Source organism: Bos indicus x Bos taurus, chromosome 6 (genome assembly GCF_003369695.1).
Source record: "Bos indicus x Bos taurus breed Angus x Brahman F1 hybrid chromosome 6, Bos_hybrid_MaternalHap_v2.0, whole genome shotgun sequence".
In the NCBI taxonomy this organism is placed as follows: Eukaryota; Metazoa; Chordata; class Mammalia; order Artiodactyla; family Bovidae; genus Bos; species Bos indicus x Bos taurus.
Window position 1 is genome coordinate 102,475,290 of NC_040081.1, and position 17,081 is coordinate 102,492,370.

Genomic DNA, 17,081 nt, shown 5'->3' on the forward strand with positions numbered 1-17,081 from the left:
GACATTTTCACTGCAGCAGGAGCCCCGACACCCGCTGCCTGTACCACCCACCCCTGCACACCCGTGTGCTCAGAACATACACACAGCCCCCGGGGGGTGCTCCCTGCCTCACGTCCCACCGCCCCCCACAGACTGTACACAGAGGCAAGGGCAGCGGAAACACTCGTCCATTCCCACAAGAGAAGAGGAATGAGGGGCTGGCAGGGAGGCGAGTGGGGGACCAGCCTCGGGCAGGAGGCAGGGATGCTCCTGCCATCCAGGGCGGCCCCCACTCCTGCCTGGTCCTGAAGCTCTCAGCTCCACCAGGGCTCCGGGGAGACAGGAGAGAAGCTGAAGGAGCTGAGAAGAGAACGTGTCCATGACCGTGCTAGGGCTCACGCAAGGAGGTCAGGGGCGTGGACTGGACCATGCTGAAGAGGGGCGGTCCTTGTGAGGAACACCCATGTCGGGGCAGGGAAGCCCAGCTGAGCCCACAGCCCATTTGAGGGGCAATGTGATGGAAGCCCGGTCAGTAGCCGGGTGAGGTGGGCAGCCCCGCCTCCATCTACGTCCTGGGGACACGCTCTTTCTGCCCCATGAACATAAGGGCAAAGGAGGAGCTGGGATCCTGGGGGACCACACTGAGTGGCAACATTGGGGTGTGGCTGTCATCTGCCCAAGAGGCGGGGGTGTCAACTCTGGATGACCAGGACTCCCGGGAGTAGCTGGCAGAGTGAGTTTTCCAGGTAAGAGGGACCTGGGCTTACAGGGGAAACAGGAGTGTTTAACAATGTGTGTGTGTGTGTGTGTGCACTTCTATAGACACCCACGTGAGTGTGTGTGTGTGCGCACTTCTATAGACACCCACGTGTGTGTGTGTATGTGCACTTCTATAGACACCCACATGGGGTAGTGCGTGCATGCTCAGCTGTGTGTGACTCTGTGCGACCCCATGGACTGTAGCCTGCAGGGCTCCTCTGTCCATGGGATTCTCTAGGCAAGAACACTGGAGGGGGTTGCTCCAGGGGATCTTCCTGACCCAGGGATCGAATCAGTATCTCTCGAGTCTCTTGCATTGGCAGGCGGGTTCTTTTACCACTGAGCCACCTGGGAAACCCCACTTGTATATGTTCAAAGAGCTGCATTCCTCATTCAACTAACAGTCCACTTACCCTCTGTTTCAGAACAAGTAAGAAAATGATGAAACCAACAAACCAGCTCAGGGCTCCCCCAGCTCATGGGCCAGCTTCCCCAGGAGGAGACCCAGTGCTCACCGTGTCTGGAGTAGGGTACCAAGGAACTTCGAATACCATAAAGTCAGCCTTGGTGGGGATTTCTGACACTTGTTGTTGGTCAGCTGCTAAGTCAGGTCTGACTCTTTGCGACCCCATGGACTGCAGCACACCAGGCTCCCCTGTCCTCCACTATCTCCTGGAGTTTGCTCAAATTCATGTCCACTGAGTCAGTGATGCCATCCAACCGTCTCATCCTCTGTGGTTCCCTTCTCCTTTTGCCCTCAGTCTTTCCCAGCATCAAGGTCTTTTCCAATGAGTCAGCTCTTCGCATCAGGTAGTCAAAGTATTAGAGCTTCAGCAACAGTCCTTCTGATGAATATTCAGGGTTGATTTCCTTTAGGATGGACTGGTTTGATCTTGCAGTCCAAGGGACTCTCAAGACTCTTCTCTAACACCACAATTCGAAAGCATCAATTCTTCACCTCTCAGCCTTCTTTATGATCCAACTCTCACGCCTACACGTGACTACTGGAAAAACCTTAGATTTGACTATCCAGACCTTTGTCAGCAAAGTGATGCATCTGGATTTTAATACACTGTCAAGGTTTGTCATAGTTTTCTTTCCAAGGAGCAAGCATCTTTTAATTTCATGGCTGCAGTCACCATCCGCAATGATTTTGGAGCCCAAGAAGTAAAATCTGTCACTCCTTCCACTTTTTCTTCTATTTGCCATGAAATGATGGGACCAAATGCCATGATCCCCTGTTTTTTAAATAATGAGTTTCAACCCAGCTTTTTCACTCTCCTCTTCCACCTTCATTAAGAGGCTCTTTAGTTTATTTTCGCTTTCTGCCATTAGAGTGGTATCACCCACATATCTGACACTTGCCAGACAGCAAACCAGTGTCTCCAGAATCTGCTCCAGCTCTGCAGGAGCCCCTTCGACCAAAAGCCAGAAACACCAGCAACAGAAAGAGCCCATGCGTGCGTCAGCCGATGTCTGCTCTGCTAACTCCTGTCGATGGGGCCTCTCTAACCAGACAGACCAAAGGCACCCAGTGCTCCTGTTCTCGCCTCCATTCTCTCTCTGCACAGTCAGTGCTGAGCAGCCTTGAGGGAGCTGGCCTGGAGGCATCCAAGTAGCTGGCACCTTAAAATTAACCTGAAACAACTCCTAATGCTCAAAACCATTCACATTATTTATTGTTTGTTTGTTTGTTTTTTTTTTTTGCCTATTGAGACCACACAATCACACGGTTGAGAGGACATTTAAAAGACAACGAAGCTTCTAGAACCTGAAGTCCAACAGTGCTGGCCTCTGCTGGCACAGTGAGCCCCTGTGGCCGCCGTGACCACAGCTGTCCTTTAAGGTCCCTGTTCTGTCCCCTGTCGCTTCTACCCAAGCCCTACTACTTGGGACCCCACCAAATTGTGAGACTAGAAACCTTTTCTGTAGAGGCAGTCCAAATTAAAATGAACTTCACTTTGAGCAGGAAAGAAGTTTTTAAAAAACGAGTAGGGAGTCAGTTCATGACAGGACGGGAAAGGGCACCCTGACCCAGGCTGCAGTCACCAGCAGCCTTCAGCACGGACACGCCTGGCTGACGGGAAAAACCGAAGAGAACTGCCCGGTACTGACCTGGGCAGCCAACCAAGGAGGCCACTGCTCGCCCAGAGGGTCCGGGCTGGTTCACTGAGACCCTGCTCAGACCTGAGCGAACGTCCAAGTGCTGGACTTTCAATAATGTGATGCGAACACTGTTAGGATTTTAAGACATTTCTGAATCCATCTTTAAGAAGGTTTCATTTGTCACAAAGGCTGGAGAAGCCTGGAGCCTGGAACGTCCCTGGGGGTCACGTCAGCTTGCAGAGGGGTGTCTGGCACTTTCCACTGGGGGTGCCGGGCCCTCCTCAGGCACATGCCCCTTCTCTGTCCCCAGGGGGTGGTTAATAAAGGCCGGGACAGCTTTGAGCTCCAGGAAATTCATTCTGCTCCAATTCATTCTCTCTTTTCCAAAACACTTTTTTTTTGGCTGAGATGGGTCTTTTGTTTCCGCGTGGGCTCTTTCCTCTAGTCGCAGACAGCAGGGGCTACTCTTCGATGCAGTTCGTGGGCTTCTCACTGCAGTGGCCTCTCTTGTCGTGAAACACAGGCTTTTAAGTGCACGAGCTTCAGTACTTGTACTTGCGGGTTAAGTTGCTCCACAGCATGTGGGATCTTCCCGGATCAGAGATCGAACCTGTGTCCTCTGCATTGCCAAGCAGATTCTTTACCACTGAGCCACCAGGGAAGCCTTCCAGAACACTTTTAATGAGATAAATTGTAAAGCAATGAAAGTGCTCTGACAACAATTGCAAAAAATGAAAAAAATTTAAAAATAGCCTTGTTTCTTGTCAGGATACTTTAAATCTCTTTCTCACAAAAAGGAGCTTCAGACATCTTACAGCACCGAGTTTGTCGCCGGTAAGGAATGTGACATAACTTGCTGTCCACACTGAGATGCTTTTGAAAGCAGGCATTATTAGTAAGTATGCCAGGACAACGCAAACTAGGCTGTCCAGGCTGGGACCGCCTGGCCCACGGGTCTTCTTCCCTCACCTTTGACCCTCACTGGCATTTGGGGAGCACCTCCTCTTTAGCCAAGAACCATGGCAAACGCTCCACCTTTCCTCTCTCATGTTAGTGAGAACATGCCTCTCTCATGGCATTTGGAACACACTTAGCCCAGGCCTGCCCCCAGGTGGGCCCTCAATAAAAGCGGTGACCTCCCCGGCCCAGCTTCTGGGCCGTCCTGACCCTGCGCCTCAGAACCTTCACCCCGACGCCCTACCTGCCCTCAGGGGCTCTCAGCAAGCTTGCTGGTCCGGAGCGTGGCCTTCACACCCACCCTCTGGGCTACAGCTTCTCTGAGGAACTTGCTTCCCAGAGGTGGCCTCTCAACCCACAAGGGCGGCTTTCTGAGCCCTCATATTCAGCTCCTAGCACGGGGCTTACACTGAGGCCGTGTCTGGGATGAGGACACACCAGCACACGTCCCATCACCGGCCCCAACCCTGCTCACACTCCAACCATACTGTGGGCAGGTTACACGAGCCCAGGAGCTGGGGAAGCACAGAACCCTACAGACTCTTGGGGGACCAATGCCAGGGGCTCTGCGATGTTTGCCTGCCCAGAGGCCCCCTGTGCTGGCCGGGTCCCCTTGGCCACGAGTGGGGATGGACCTGTCTGGGGCCAGGTGGCCAGACTTCTAAAAATCTTGGTGCTCTCAGCAAAGGGAGATACAGAAGACGAATTCAACCCCCTGAGCTGAACTTGGGGAAACTGGTGAAGGGGGGCATGGTCACACTTCACCAAGGCTTATATCTGTCCCCTTTAGTCACAAACCACATGGCCAGGAAAACAAAAGCTGTGACTCCAGGAGCATGAGCAGCCACTCCTGGCTGTCGGCACAGATCCAGACGCTCCGTGCTCATCCCTTGTAATCACGGCTGCTCGCTGGTGGGAGGCGGTGGTGAACACGAGCTTCCTCCCCACCCCCGTCCACCTTCAGGTTGCCCTCGGTCACCTCCCCTCCCACCCTCTCCACACCTGCTCACTCCTCGAACCCCTGCAGATCCAGATAAACAGGCACCACCGCAGAGCCCTCCTGAACACAAGACCGCACTTTGCTTCTGGGGGGAGGCACCTTTGAGGAACTGACCTCTCCTCTGGGCCATAAATAGACAATTTTTCCAAAGGATGGAGTCTAAGTGAAAGGTGGTCTCCAGCGCACAGCATCCTGCTCCCCACACGGCGTTTTGCAGGGAAAGATGCAAAGATGCCCGTGCACGTCCAGCAACCACTGGGCCCGCCCAACCCCAACAGCGCCCCTGCCTCCAGAGCCTGAGCGTGTGCAGGAGGCCTCCTTTCACGAGGACGCATCCTTATGCAGCTATGTGGACGACCTGGCGGCACAGGCCTCCCCAGGACAAGCGACACAGCCCTGGAGGTTCCCTGCTGGGCGAGGTCTCCCACCTACAGCTTCCTGGGGGGCACCCGGGCAGGCAGGTGGCCCGGGCCAAGGGCTCACCTTCAGGCGCAGGGGTAGGTCCTCGGGACTCTTGCCCGCCACCTCGTCATCATCGTCGTCCTGCAGGAACAGGTCGGTGGGGATGATGCCCTTGGCGTACTTCTTGGTGATCTCCACAAAGTCATCCAGGGCTATGTAGCTCTTGGCTGAAGCACAGGAGAGGACACACGCGAGGTCGGTGAGACCGTGAGCACTGCCGCCCCGTGGAGATGGGCACATGGTGGGCAGCAGCTGTGTTGGGGTCAGGCTGGAGACGGGCGACCGCTCTCGGGCCCGGACAATGAGAGGAGAGAAAGGCAGGCCAGCCTGCCAAGGCCTCCTGGCCTTGCGGACCCACCGTCCCTCCCCAGAAGTGTCCCCCAACCCTTCAAGTCCTGGGGGGCTGCCTGAGCCAGGCTCCATGCGGACCCTTCTTCAGAACATTTTCCGCCCGTGCTGCTCGGACCCCTGTACTCCCTCGGCCCTGACCCCTGCAGCCCAGCCACCTACTAGCCCCTCCAGCCAATACGCATCCTCCAAGGTCCTACTATGTGCCAGGCACGTGCCCAAATCTTCATTACCCCCCACCCCCAAGTTCAGCCCGATATCCCCACCTCCCCACAGCCCATGCTGGCAGCAGCCCCCACTCCCAGCTGGGTGCTCCCAGGCCTTTGCCAATGAGGTTCGCTCACTCAGTCTGGAGCATCCACCTCCTTGCCCCTCGCGGGCTACCCACCTCCCCACCATTGCTGGCTCACAGCCATCATAGGCCCCAGCATCCTTCTCCATCAGGGACAGTTACACTGCCCTCTCGTCCCTCCAGTGTGTATGTGCTCCCAGTGGGTGGGGTCCAAATCCCAGAGCCCAGAACACCAACACCCAACCAATAGCCCTGAAGGGACTGGAAGGAAGATCTGTCAGCCTCTGAGACCCTGGGGGCCGGGCCTGGACTGATGGGGAGTCGGGGGGCGCAGACATGAAGCCCGGGGTGGTGGGGGCGACAGCATGGCCAAAGGTGTCACTAGCACAGGACTGGCGGCCGTACTCACATTCACTGCTGACCAAGCGTTCCAGCACCCGCCTCTGCTTCTGCAGGGACTTGGGGACGGGCCCGGGCTGCACCCCGCCATCTGCAGGGACAGAGCGGGGGAGAGTCAAGGCCGGCTGACTGCCCCATCCCCTGCAGTGAGTGAATGAAAGTCGCTCAGTCATGTCTGACTCTTTGCGACCCCACAGACTACACAGTTCATGGAATTCTCCAGGCCAGAATACTGGAGTGGGTAGCCTTTTCCTTTCTCCAGGAGATCTTCCCAACTCAGGGATGGAACCCAGGTCTCCTGCATTGCAGGCAGATTCTTTACCAGCTGAGCTACCAGGGAAGACCATGAATACTGGAGTGCGTAGCCTATCCTTTCTCCAACGGATATTCCCGACCCAGGAATTGAACTGGGGTCTCCTGCATTGCAGGCGGATTCTTTACCAACTGAGCTATGAGGGAAGCCCCCATCCCCTGCAAGCCCCCAGAAACTTGCCAGTGTCCCCCATGCAGCCCTGGAGGGCTGTGCAAGGTCAACCCTTGGGACCACCACTGCTCAGTCTCCATTACAAGGTGACGTGGGCCCCGCTGGGCACAGTCCAAGCCCTGGACACACCACACTCTCTGATCAGCACAGCCGGCCCCCGGACACCTTTGCTGACATTGTCCCTTGGTGTGATCTTCCCCTGGAAGAAACCAAGCTCCCCAGGGCCACTGGGCAGGCCTTCCTGTGTCCCCAGCCCTGGTGCAAAAGTCGGTTCAGTGGGTGAACACAGAGCCAGGACTGAGATATCCTGCCCTCTGTCGACACCTTCCCCCCACAACGCCCACACCCAGGCAGGCGTTCACTGGGCTCTCCCATGTCAGGCTCCAAGTGGTCTTTGCAGGGTCGGGTCAGGTAGGGGCTGGACCACAGGGTGAGACAACACATGGGGAGGGGCACCGTGACTGGGAGGGGCCACAGGAGCCCAGAGTGGGTGAGGGGGCAGCAGGACAGGGCGGGGCCATGGTCCCGCAGGGTCACTGGGGCTCCACGAGGGGCGGCCGGACCTGTCAGGTCAAGCACGCCTCTCGGGGGTCCTGCGACTGGAGCCCCAAGCCTCACGGCCGCCTCTGTCAGACCCTAGAGGATCAGAGATCAGAAAAGAGTCCGGCCCGGAGAAGGGGCAGAGGTGCCCACCCACTCATTTTCTCTGATGTGTCGGCAGGTGGCCCCAGCCCCACCCCCACCATCTCCCCCTCGGGGCAGGAGGGAGCTGGATGGAGCCCTGGCCAGGTGCTTATCAAGGTTACCAAGAGACAGAAGTCAGCCCAGACCCTGGAAATGGAGAGACCACACCCAGTCAGTAACGCCCACTCTCCTGGTCCATCTGTCCTTCCAGCTGCCCGTGCCCTTCTCGGAAAGCCGGGTTAGAAGGAGGTGGGGGCACTGAAGAGGCTGGCAAAGGGGCCAGCCCTGGAGAGGCTCTCAGGGATTCGGGGACCCAGGTCACTGCTGGCATCTCTCACCCTCCCCACTCCCTGTCCCCTTCAGGAGGAGGAGGACACCCTGGACATGCCAAGGCCTGCAGCTCCGCCCGTGGGCAGCAGGTGAGACAACCCTAGGGGTGGAGCGGGTCAGGTAGAACCAGAGCTGGGGGGGCCCTGAGGGGTGCCAGGAACAGGACACCCAGGAAGGACACTCTGCAGCCTTACAGGACACCTGCAAGAAGCTCCCTGGAGCCCCCCATGCCAGCTCCCATAAAGGAGCCCCCAGGATCCCGGCACAGAAGCCCAGGAGGCCCCACAGACAGAGCGCGTACCGTGCTCGTTGACCTGCCCCACGTTCTCCAGCAGCTCCGCCACGGCTACCTGCTTTTTCTTCTTGGGGTTGAGCTTCCAGTACATGACGAGGGCCGCCTTGCGCACAGCCCGCTCCAGGTCGGTCTCAGAGGACAGCTGCCTTACCTCCTGCTCGTTCTCGGAGGTGATGCCTGAGAGAGGGAGGCGTCAGAGGCCTGGGGCCGCCCGCTTGCCCACCTGGAAGCTGGCAGGGACGCCCCAGCCCCGGCCAGCACCGCCTGAAGGGGCTTGGGAAGAGATTCCCATGAGCGGCTTTGCAGGCATCTTCATCACCAGGGCAGAAACGAAGGTCCAGCCAGACAAGTGTCTGGCCTGAGTCCCCAAGGGTGGGAGGCTCGGCCTGGCCTTTCAGCAGACGCTCGCCGAGTGGCCACGGAGGGCTGGCGCTGGGCAAGGCCTCCCCACCTTCCTGGCTCCTTCCCCTCCCAGGTTCCGCCTCACAAGGACCCCTCTGGTGGGGTACTACTCTTCTCATCTTACAGATGGAGAAACTGAGGCACCCAGGGGTGGTGGCCTGGACTTGGTGCCAAGGCCACAGAGTCAGAGAGGCTGAGCTGGTCTCAAACCCCGGTCAGTCTCACTGCAGTGAGCAGCCAGGCTGCAAGACGGGGGGCACCCCTACACTCACAGCATCAGCCCTTCCCGAGGGCAGCCGGGAGCAGTGTCCCCACGTAGGCGGCCCTGTCCCTGGGGGAAAGACTCGCCCACAGAAAGATGGGGAGCAGGTTTCATGGGCCGTTTAGTGGCCGCCTCTCCCCCTGCACACGGACTACCAGGAGCATCAGCCCGGCCACCCCCACCCCAGGGGACAGTGAGAATGCGGGTGGCGGACTGATATTATTTTCTCCTTTGGAGCATCTCCCTAACCTTCCACCGGAGCCCACGTTCCTTTTATGATCAGGACGCGTTCAGTGAGAAGGTGGAGGGTGTGGGCTACGTGAGACCTGGCCCCCTCCCTCACACGCCAGCCAGTCCTCAGGCCTGCCCTGGCCACCCCCCTCAGGGCCTCTGGGAAGGCCACTGGCTCCAACTGTGAACGCTGGGGGCCACACTGACTCGACTGGCCAGGGCAAGACCATCCCACCTGCCCTGGAGCAAGGGAGGCTGGCTTGGTAAGAAATTCTGGCCAGCAGAACATGACAGTTCTAAATCATTAAAGATATCAGCCTAATGTCCAAAGAAAGGAGACTCTATACAATAATAAATAATGTTAATAAATATCATTTCTATATATCTTATATATATATACATACATAATATATATACATAAAAATACCGTATACAAATTTTGTTTTATATATATCTGTATGATAACCCTAACGTTTAAAAAAAAAATTCCAATATAAAACCAGAAGGAAAAACAGTAAACTACGGAGCACTTCTCTCTGGGTTTATAGATAATTTTTAGAGATAATTTCTATCTTTATGTTTTCTATATAGTTCAAGTTTTCTATAACAACCATAAACACTTCTGCAATCTGAGCGGGAAAAAGGAGGTCCCCTTTAAGACACACACACTTTCATCTTTCTTCTGAGGTTTGAAGCTTCAGGAAGCACTTTACCCTGACACCAGGAATGAACCATTTCCCTTGGGCAGGATAACATAGTAAGTGTCCCCAAGTGGCTAGGCTACACATCACTGCCCCCCAACACCCACGCCCGTCCTGGCTCCGAGTGCTAGCCTGGGTGGGCCCTTCTCTGGCCCCCAGTCCGTAGCTGCTCCGCTCAGACCGGATGGAAAGTCAGTTCAGAAAGTGCTACTCATACCTCAGGCCTGTCATGCCCTCCAACTTGGCTCCATGGTCTACTCCTCAATTTGGATGAGAACCCAGATGGTATATCTCATTGTAGACCCCACCACAAGTTAAAGAGGATGAAAATGGCTTTGTTCCCTAAACATCCCATGTTATACTCCCAAACCATCTATGAGGCAAAGCCACGAGTACAGCAGAAACCACACTCATTTTTCCCAACAGTGTCGCCAGCACCAGGTTTCCCTGTTGCTATTTCGGTTGGTTAATTTAGCAGAGTAGTACAGCATCCCTCGTGGGTCCCTCCGAGCCGCCTCACCTACCTCTCCTGTCCGCCAGGCATCGGCGGAGAAGCTTGACGGCCTCGCGCCGGCCCTGCTTGGCGGCGAGGGTCAGCCAGTCCACGGCGGTGCAGTTGTTGAGCTCTTCATCCCCGTCGCCGGCCAGCTGCAGGTAATGCTTCCCCACCTGCAAGCGGGATCTGGTCACACCACACACCGCGGCAGCCTCCCCGTGCAGCGCCCGGGCCCCCAGTCCACGTCCTGCCTTGCCCCGCCCCCAAACCAGGCAACCTTGGGCTCCCTCACCCTGTCCACCCGGTGCTCCCAAGCCAGAGCGGGGTGTGGGGACCCCACCCTTCCACTGATGAAATGAGAGAGGGGGTGGGGTCATGTGGACAGGCAGGAGGCAGGGCTGGCATCAGAGGAGGTGATGCCCAAGTTCAGGTGTGAGCTGGACAGAGGTGAGCACGTACATGCTCCCCGAAGAGTGGTGGGAAGAAAAGCAACATGCCACAAACATGGAAACCCCACACATGGGGGCCCACGCATGGCAGGTACAGGCAGGCTGTACCCAAGCCCAGATAGCAGGTTCAGCACTAGCTTGTCCTGGGCGCAGCCCGAGCTCCCCGCGGACACTGGTCCTTACCTCCGTCTGTGCCTTGGGGTCCCCAGCCTTGGCCTTCTCCAGGACTTCCTCAAAGGGCGTGTCCACATCTCCCTTTGCAGGTCCTTTAACACAGGAAAGCAAGCAGATGGACTGTCACCATGCTGGTCCTTATCGCTTGTTGGAGGACGAGAGGGGCTGGCAGAAACGGGTTTCAGCCCCGAGTCAGGAGCATGAGAGCAGGTGTGGAGAGGGCCCGCCAGGATGCTCCTTCCGTTGCTGCACAGCCAGGGAACAGGGACCGCAAAGCTGCTGAGGGGTTCCAGGAAGGAACCCCTGTTCCAGGCACAAGGACAGAGCGGGGCACAGACCAATAACCACTTTCGCCCCTGGGGTTCACTGCAGCCAGAGCAGCTGATCTCAGGCTTGAACAGGGCTCTAGAAAGATGCAAGAGATGGAATGAAAGCCCCTGAGGTTCTTTATTTAATGATTTAAAGAACCTGCACCCCAATGCCAAGCATCCCAATAAACAAACCAAATCTATGTTTTCCAAGACAGTCATCTACACACGATTGACTTTGGGAGGTCATAATCACAGTACATACATTTTGAAATATACACATATATATTTGCACAACCAACTTTGCATGTGGCTCTGCAGTGAAATGTACCACTTCAGTGGCTCAGAAATCCCACTACGGGGACACTCAGGGCCTCTGGGCCTCTCCTCTCCATCGGACCTTTAGATTATGCCCAGACTCCCTAATTTTATAAAACAATGCCACAAACCAGTCTGTGCGTGTATTTTTATTTGGGGGGCATTTTCCTGGCGTGGGTTCTTCAGGTGAATTACTTGATCCAAGGGTCCAAATATCACATACCTCGTGCAATATTTACTTCATAAAACGTTATCTTAAGTTATAAAAGCATCATGTAACTTCACTGATTTCACTATAACCTCTCCTGCAGTGTGTAGCATAACAAAAAGTTGTGTTTTTTTTTAATCACTTTTCACCAGTCCCTTTTTCCAGTTTAAGCAACCAATACAGGGGGCCTCTGCCCGACACCACACCTGGCCGCCACCCATGGTCACCTCCCATCTTAGCAGGTGCTTATCTGGGGTTAACAGACTCTTGATCTTTAATTCAGGGACATAAGAGCAGTCCCTAGGAACAGTGCTGGATATCTAGCTATCCCAACCCATCTCTCCAGACCTTTCCCAGGACCAGCTCCATCCACCAGGCTCAGAGTTAGCCCCTGTGTGCAGGGTGCCCGGTCGGGAGGCAGCAGGGCAGGGGCCTACAGTGACACAGCTCTGAAGTTCAAAGGCAGAGTGGCCGCGTCCAGTTTGGGGCACACAGGAGTGGGAGCAGGTGGCTGGGGATGGCTCAAAGGGGAAGCAGGTGGCTGGGGATGGCTCAAAGGGGAAGATTCTTCCTGAGACTCACAGGCCCCTGTGCTGCACCCCTCTTGGTGGATGGCTTGCAAACATGATGATACCCGTCCCACTGTGGAGTTCCCCCTGCTGAGCTTCTTCACCGAGGTCCTGGGACCTCACTTGGCCTGGGCCCAGGACATCCACCCCAGCCCTGGCCCCGGACCTCAGTGCTTCTTAAGTCATCAAGGTCAGCTCTCCCTTCTGGCTGCTGTCACGCTCTCTGCCGGCCCTGGAATGTACTCTCCAGCCAAGGGCTCAGGCTAAGAGAACAAAGAGAAGGGCAGGGAAGGAGGGTGTGCGGGGTTAGAGAAATCCGACCCGAGTGTGAATCTTTAGCACTCTGAGCCTCAGGAGTGAAAGAACATTGCTACCCTATCGGTAAACTGGAGAAGGGAATGGGAAATCACTTTAGCATTCTTGCCTGGAAAATTCCATGGACAGAGGAGCCCGGCGGACTACAGTCCATGGGGTCACAGTCAGATACAACTGAGTGATGGAGCATCTATCAGTAAACAAAGGATGTGGCAGACCCTCCTACCATGCACTCTGGGGAGACACAGGATGAGAAAGCACAGGATACTGACCTCAGAGAGCTGAGGGGCAGATCAAAGGAATGATTTCCGTGAGCCCAGACTCTTGCATCTACCCCATACACAGAAAAGCACTAAATTCCCTGACTCAAGATATCTGGTTTTCTTTAACAGTAATCTACTAATGTTCTGACTACCTGGTCTTTGTTGCAAAAACCCCTGTGTATCCTGGCTCCTCCCCTGTCTCTTGGGAGCAGTATTTCAGAGCAATCTGAGATCTGAGAGGCTGTGTTCCAGGGTTAAGTCTTCAATTTTGTCCACCAAATAAAATGTAATTCTCAACTTTTAGGTTGTGCCTTTTTTTTTTTTTCTTCAGTTGACAGCATCAAAGTGCTGTGTGACTGTGCGAGACTCATGTCCAATCCCATCGTCAATATCCAGCCAGTAGGACTGTTAATGAAGAATGGGACACTTGAGATTAGATGCCTGGTCCAGAGTTGGGTGTTCTCAAGGTGCGTCTGCTTCCCCTCTCCATGCCCTACCTCTCTCTGCTGACCCCAGGGCCTCCCTGGCTCACTGAGGCCACGTGTCCTAGTTCAACACCAGGTACCTCCTGTGAGTTCACAGCTCTTTTCCTGACCAACTGAATTTGCAAGTCCAAGGTCATGGAAGATTCAAGTGTAGATCTATTGGCTAAAAAGATTATTCTGTCCATGATTAATTTTCCACAGAAGTTATTCATGGCCTAACATTTTGTCATGAAATGAAAGGAGGGCCCTGGAAATTGTCCCCTCCCCCGGCACAGCCCATCTCCGTGTTCCTGCATCTCTCACGGTCCCACAGGCCTTTAATGGAGACAATCTGTGTCCAGCAGGTCTGGCCCATCTCCATGCCCTGGGCAGGACACAAATCAGCAAATGCTGAACAGACAGGGGGATGAATGGATGTGGGACCGACAAGGAAGGGTCTCCAGCTCTGTCTCCCCAAATACTAGCATGGCGCCTGGAACACGTGTGGCCCAGAGATTGAACTGCCAAGCTCACCTTCCTGATCTGAACAGGTTCTAAGTAGAAATGGACAAGGATGAGTACTGAGCAAGTCAAATGCTCCCATTCTTCAGGACCACCCTGGGTCCCTGGGCTGGGGAGCCTCAGGCATCTCCTCCCAGCAGCCCTGAGGGCTCTGCCAGCCCCTTGATCCCTACCAAGTTCTCCTGGAGCCGGCTGGGAGCAAGAGAGAGAAGCTGGCTTCCAGTTTCACCCGGCCGCTGCAATCTAGATTGGCTGGAGCGCATTGTTTAAATTGCTGAATGCACGCCAAAGGCTCTGAGAAGAAGAGCACAATCTGAAACACGCAGTGAGCAACTTTGTTGCTCCCGTCTCTCGGGGCTGCTGCCCTTCTACATCACTGGCCCTGGGGCAAAGCCTTGGCCTCCCAGAGTCCCTGGTCCTCTCCTGATGCCCGCCGCGTGGGCTGAGCTGAGGGAAAGGTGACAAGAACCCAAGGGCATCCCGTGTGTCCTTCTCATCACTGTGGGTAGCTGGGTCACCCTGCGCCAGGGGTGCCCCATCAGCCTTCGAGATGCTAACCCTGGTTCTCATGAATACACAGGAAGGACAAGCCTTGTGACTCCGCCTCTTCCAGGGGCCTGGCTGAGCTCTAAGGCGGGGGTCCCAGCCAGGAGGTCCCAGCTTCCCACAGGCCCGAGCGGGGGTCATGGACCTTGCCCCTCATCACTCACCCAGCAGACATTTACCGAGCACCCGCCCTGGACCGGTCTGGGTGCTGGGAACCAAGGGCACTGAGCAGAAAGAGGTAGGAACCCCAGCTCTCTCTACCCACCCAGGGTGCCAGCGATGACAGCCACAGTCCACAAGTGGAATCTATGGAGGTGCCAGGAGTCATCAATCCTGATGGGAGAGGCTTTTTGGAGGAGGTGACACCCAAGACTTGGAATGCAAAGAGGAGGGGAAAGGTGAGGGATGAAGGGCATATTGTCGAGTTTCCTGAGATCTGAGGAAGCCACCAGACCTGAGAGAGCCTCACTGCCCCAGCCATCTGTCCTCACAACAGGTCATCCTAGAGTGAGGGGGTCACAGGGATGCTACAGCAACCAGACAGATCAGGGCTTCCATCAGAGTCAGGATAAATAATCCGGTACAGAGCTCCTGAGATCGTCGAGCCAGCACCTCCACTGGACAAGGAGAAACTGAGTGTTTATGGCTGTGACTTGTCCCCAGGGCAGCAGGGACTCAGCGCTTTGCATCCACCCCCTCACCCCATCACATCCCGGCCTTCCTCTCACCTCCCGGCCTTCCTCGGGGCCCATTCCCTCTGTCCAGCTCTGAATCCCACTGTGAAACTGCCTGCCCACCCCCCAGGCCCACCTGATGACTCCAGCCAGAGGCCTGGAGTCAGTCTAGCTCTCCTGAAGCCCAGTCCACCCACCGCCCTTCATCACGCTGGCCTCAGCTCCCATGGTTGTCCAAGGTCATCTCCATGTAACAGAAATCACGCTGCTCATCTCATTTAAAGGCTTTAATGCTCCCCAGAACACCCATTCTCCATACCCTGACCCTCGAGGCCCTACTTGAGACTGTCTGACCTCTTGACCCCACATCCAACCGCTGCCCAGAGCCATCACCCTTGGAGCCCCTCATGCCCTGTGTGTCTTGCACTGTTTGGGCTTCCCCTCACTGACCCGGGGTCTCCCTCCTAGAGGTGGGCCCTGCCTGCCCTGCCCACCATCTCCTGCACCCACTGGGCAGGCCCTCAGATAACACCAGGGTGAATGCCTCCTGGCAAACGGAACCCACCAGGGGTTCCAGACACCATTCCTGTCTGCAGCCCTGTGGCCACCTAAGCGAGTGCCAGCCCCACACTCAGAACTGGAGGCCTTGTGGACTTGGCACACTCCTGAGGGCCTGTGAACCCTGCGAGGTTAGCAGAGAGGGCGCCTCGTCCTCCATGGCCCCTGCCTGGTGCCCCCCACAGAGGCAGAGTTACTTGGTTCTTCTGTCTCTCCCTTCCCTTGAGCCTTCACCCCCCCGAGTCTGAAGACCAGCCTGGGCCATCCCTGCTGTGCTGGTACACAGGGCGCTGCTCTGAGCCGCAATGCAGGAGGCAGGCCCAGGGCCCTGGGGCACTCCAGAGCTCCATCTGTGGTCACCGCTGCCACCAGAGGCCATCACGGTGGCTGAGCACAGACTCGCAGACTGTGTTCCATCTCAACTTGACCTCTCACCAGCTGGTGGCCTGGGGTCCTCTACTTAACCCCTGATGCATGCTCCTTGGAAGAAAAGCTATGACCAACCTAGACAGCATATTAAAAAGCAGAGACATTACTTTGTCAACAAAAGTCCATCTAGTCAAGGCTATATTTTTTCAAGTAGTCATGTATGAATGTGAGAGTTGGACTATAAAGAAAACTAAGCGCTGAAGAATTGATGCTTTTGAACTGTGGTGTTGGGAGAAGACTCCTGAGAGTCTCTTGGACTGCAAGGAGATCCAACCAGTCCATCCTAAAGGGAATCAGTCCCAAATATTCATCGGAAGGACTGATGATGAATCTGAAACTCCAATACTTCGGCCATCTGATGCGAAGAACTGACTCATTTGAAAAGACCCTGATGCTGGGAAAGATTGAAGGCCAGAGGAGAAGGGGACGACAGAGGATGAGATGGTTGGATGGCATCACTGACTCAATGGACATGAGTAGACTCCAGGAGTTGGTGATGGACAGGGAGGCCTGGCGTGCTGCAGCCTGTGGGGTCACAAAGAGTCGGACGCAACTGAGCGACTGAACTGAACTGAACTGGACGTGGCTGGAGAAGTGAGTTAACATAGACAAGGACCACAAGTGAGGCCTAGCCTGGAAGGTGCTATGCCATCTTCCTCTTGGAAGTACTTACTGGTACTTGACTGATGCTCAGCAGAACTTTGCTAGATGGACAGGGGAGTTAATGAAAACTAACCCCAGTCCCTCCCTGGGTGGATGATCTCTGAGCTGTGCAGGGCTGGCAGGGCGGGGTCTGCTGTGTTCCATTCAGCAATGGTGACAGCACAAAGGAAAGGGACGCAGCACAGCCCAGACATGTGGGGTTGGGAGCCCGAGGCCGCCAACCTGCCCAGAACTTGCTCAGTACTCTCCGCCCCTCCCCTCGGGGACAGAAGCCAATGGAGACCACATCTGTTTCCCGACTCTCCTTATCTGAAACTGGCAGTCTTGACTCGGTCTGTCCCCGGAGGCTGTTTCGCTTCACCCAGATTGAAACCAAGCATGTTTCCAGCCCTGGTCTCCGCGCCCTGTGGCTGCGGGGTGGTGTTTGTGGCTGG

General features: G+C 55.7%; 1 protein-coding gene across 1 annotated transcript in view; it reads right to left on the minus strand.

Annotated features, from left to right (window-relative positions):
• WFS1 (wolframin ER transmembrane glycoprotein) overlaps positions 1 to 17,081 on the minus strand; it is a 31,986-nt gene that overhangs the window by 3,426 nt on the left and 11,479 nt on the right. The window contains exons 3-7 of the mRNA XM_027544993.1: positions 10,820 to 10,902; positions 10,216 to 10,360; positions 8,102 to 8,272; positions 6,313 to 6,393; positions 5,285 to 5,430 (exon numbers count right to left, since the gene is read on the minus strand). Coding sequence (XP_027400794.1) covers positions 5,285 to 5,430; positions 6,313 to 6,393; positions 8,102 to 8,272; positions 10,216 to 10,360; positions 10,820 to 10,902 — 626 coding nt within the window. The remainder of the gene's footprint in view (positions 1 to 5,284; positions 5,431 to 6,312; positions 6,394 to 8,101; positions 8,273 to 10,215; positions 10,361 to 10,819; positions 10,903 to 17,081) is intronic.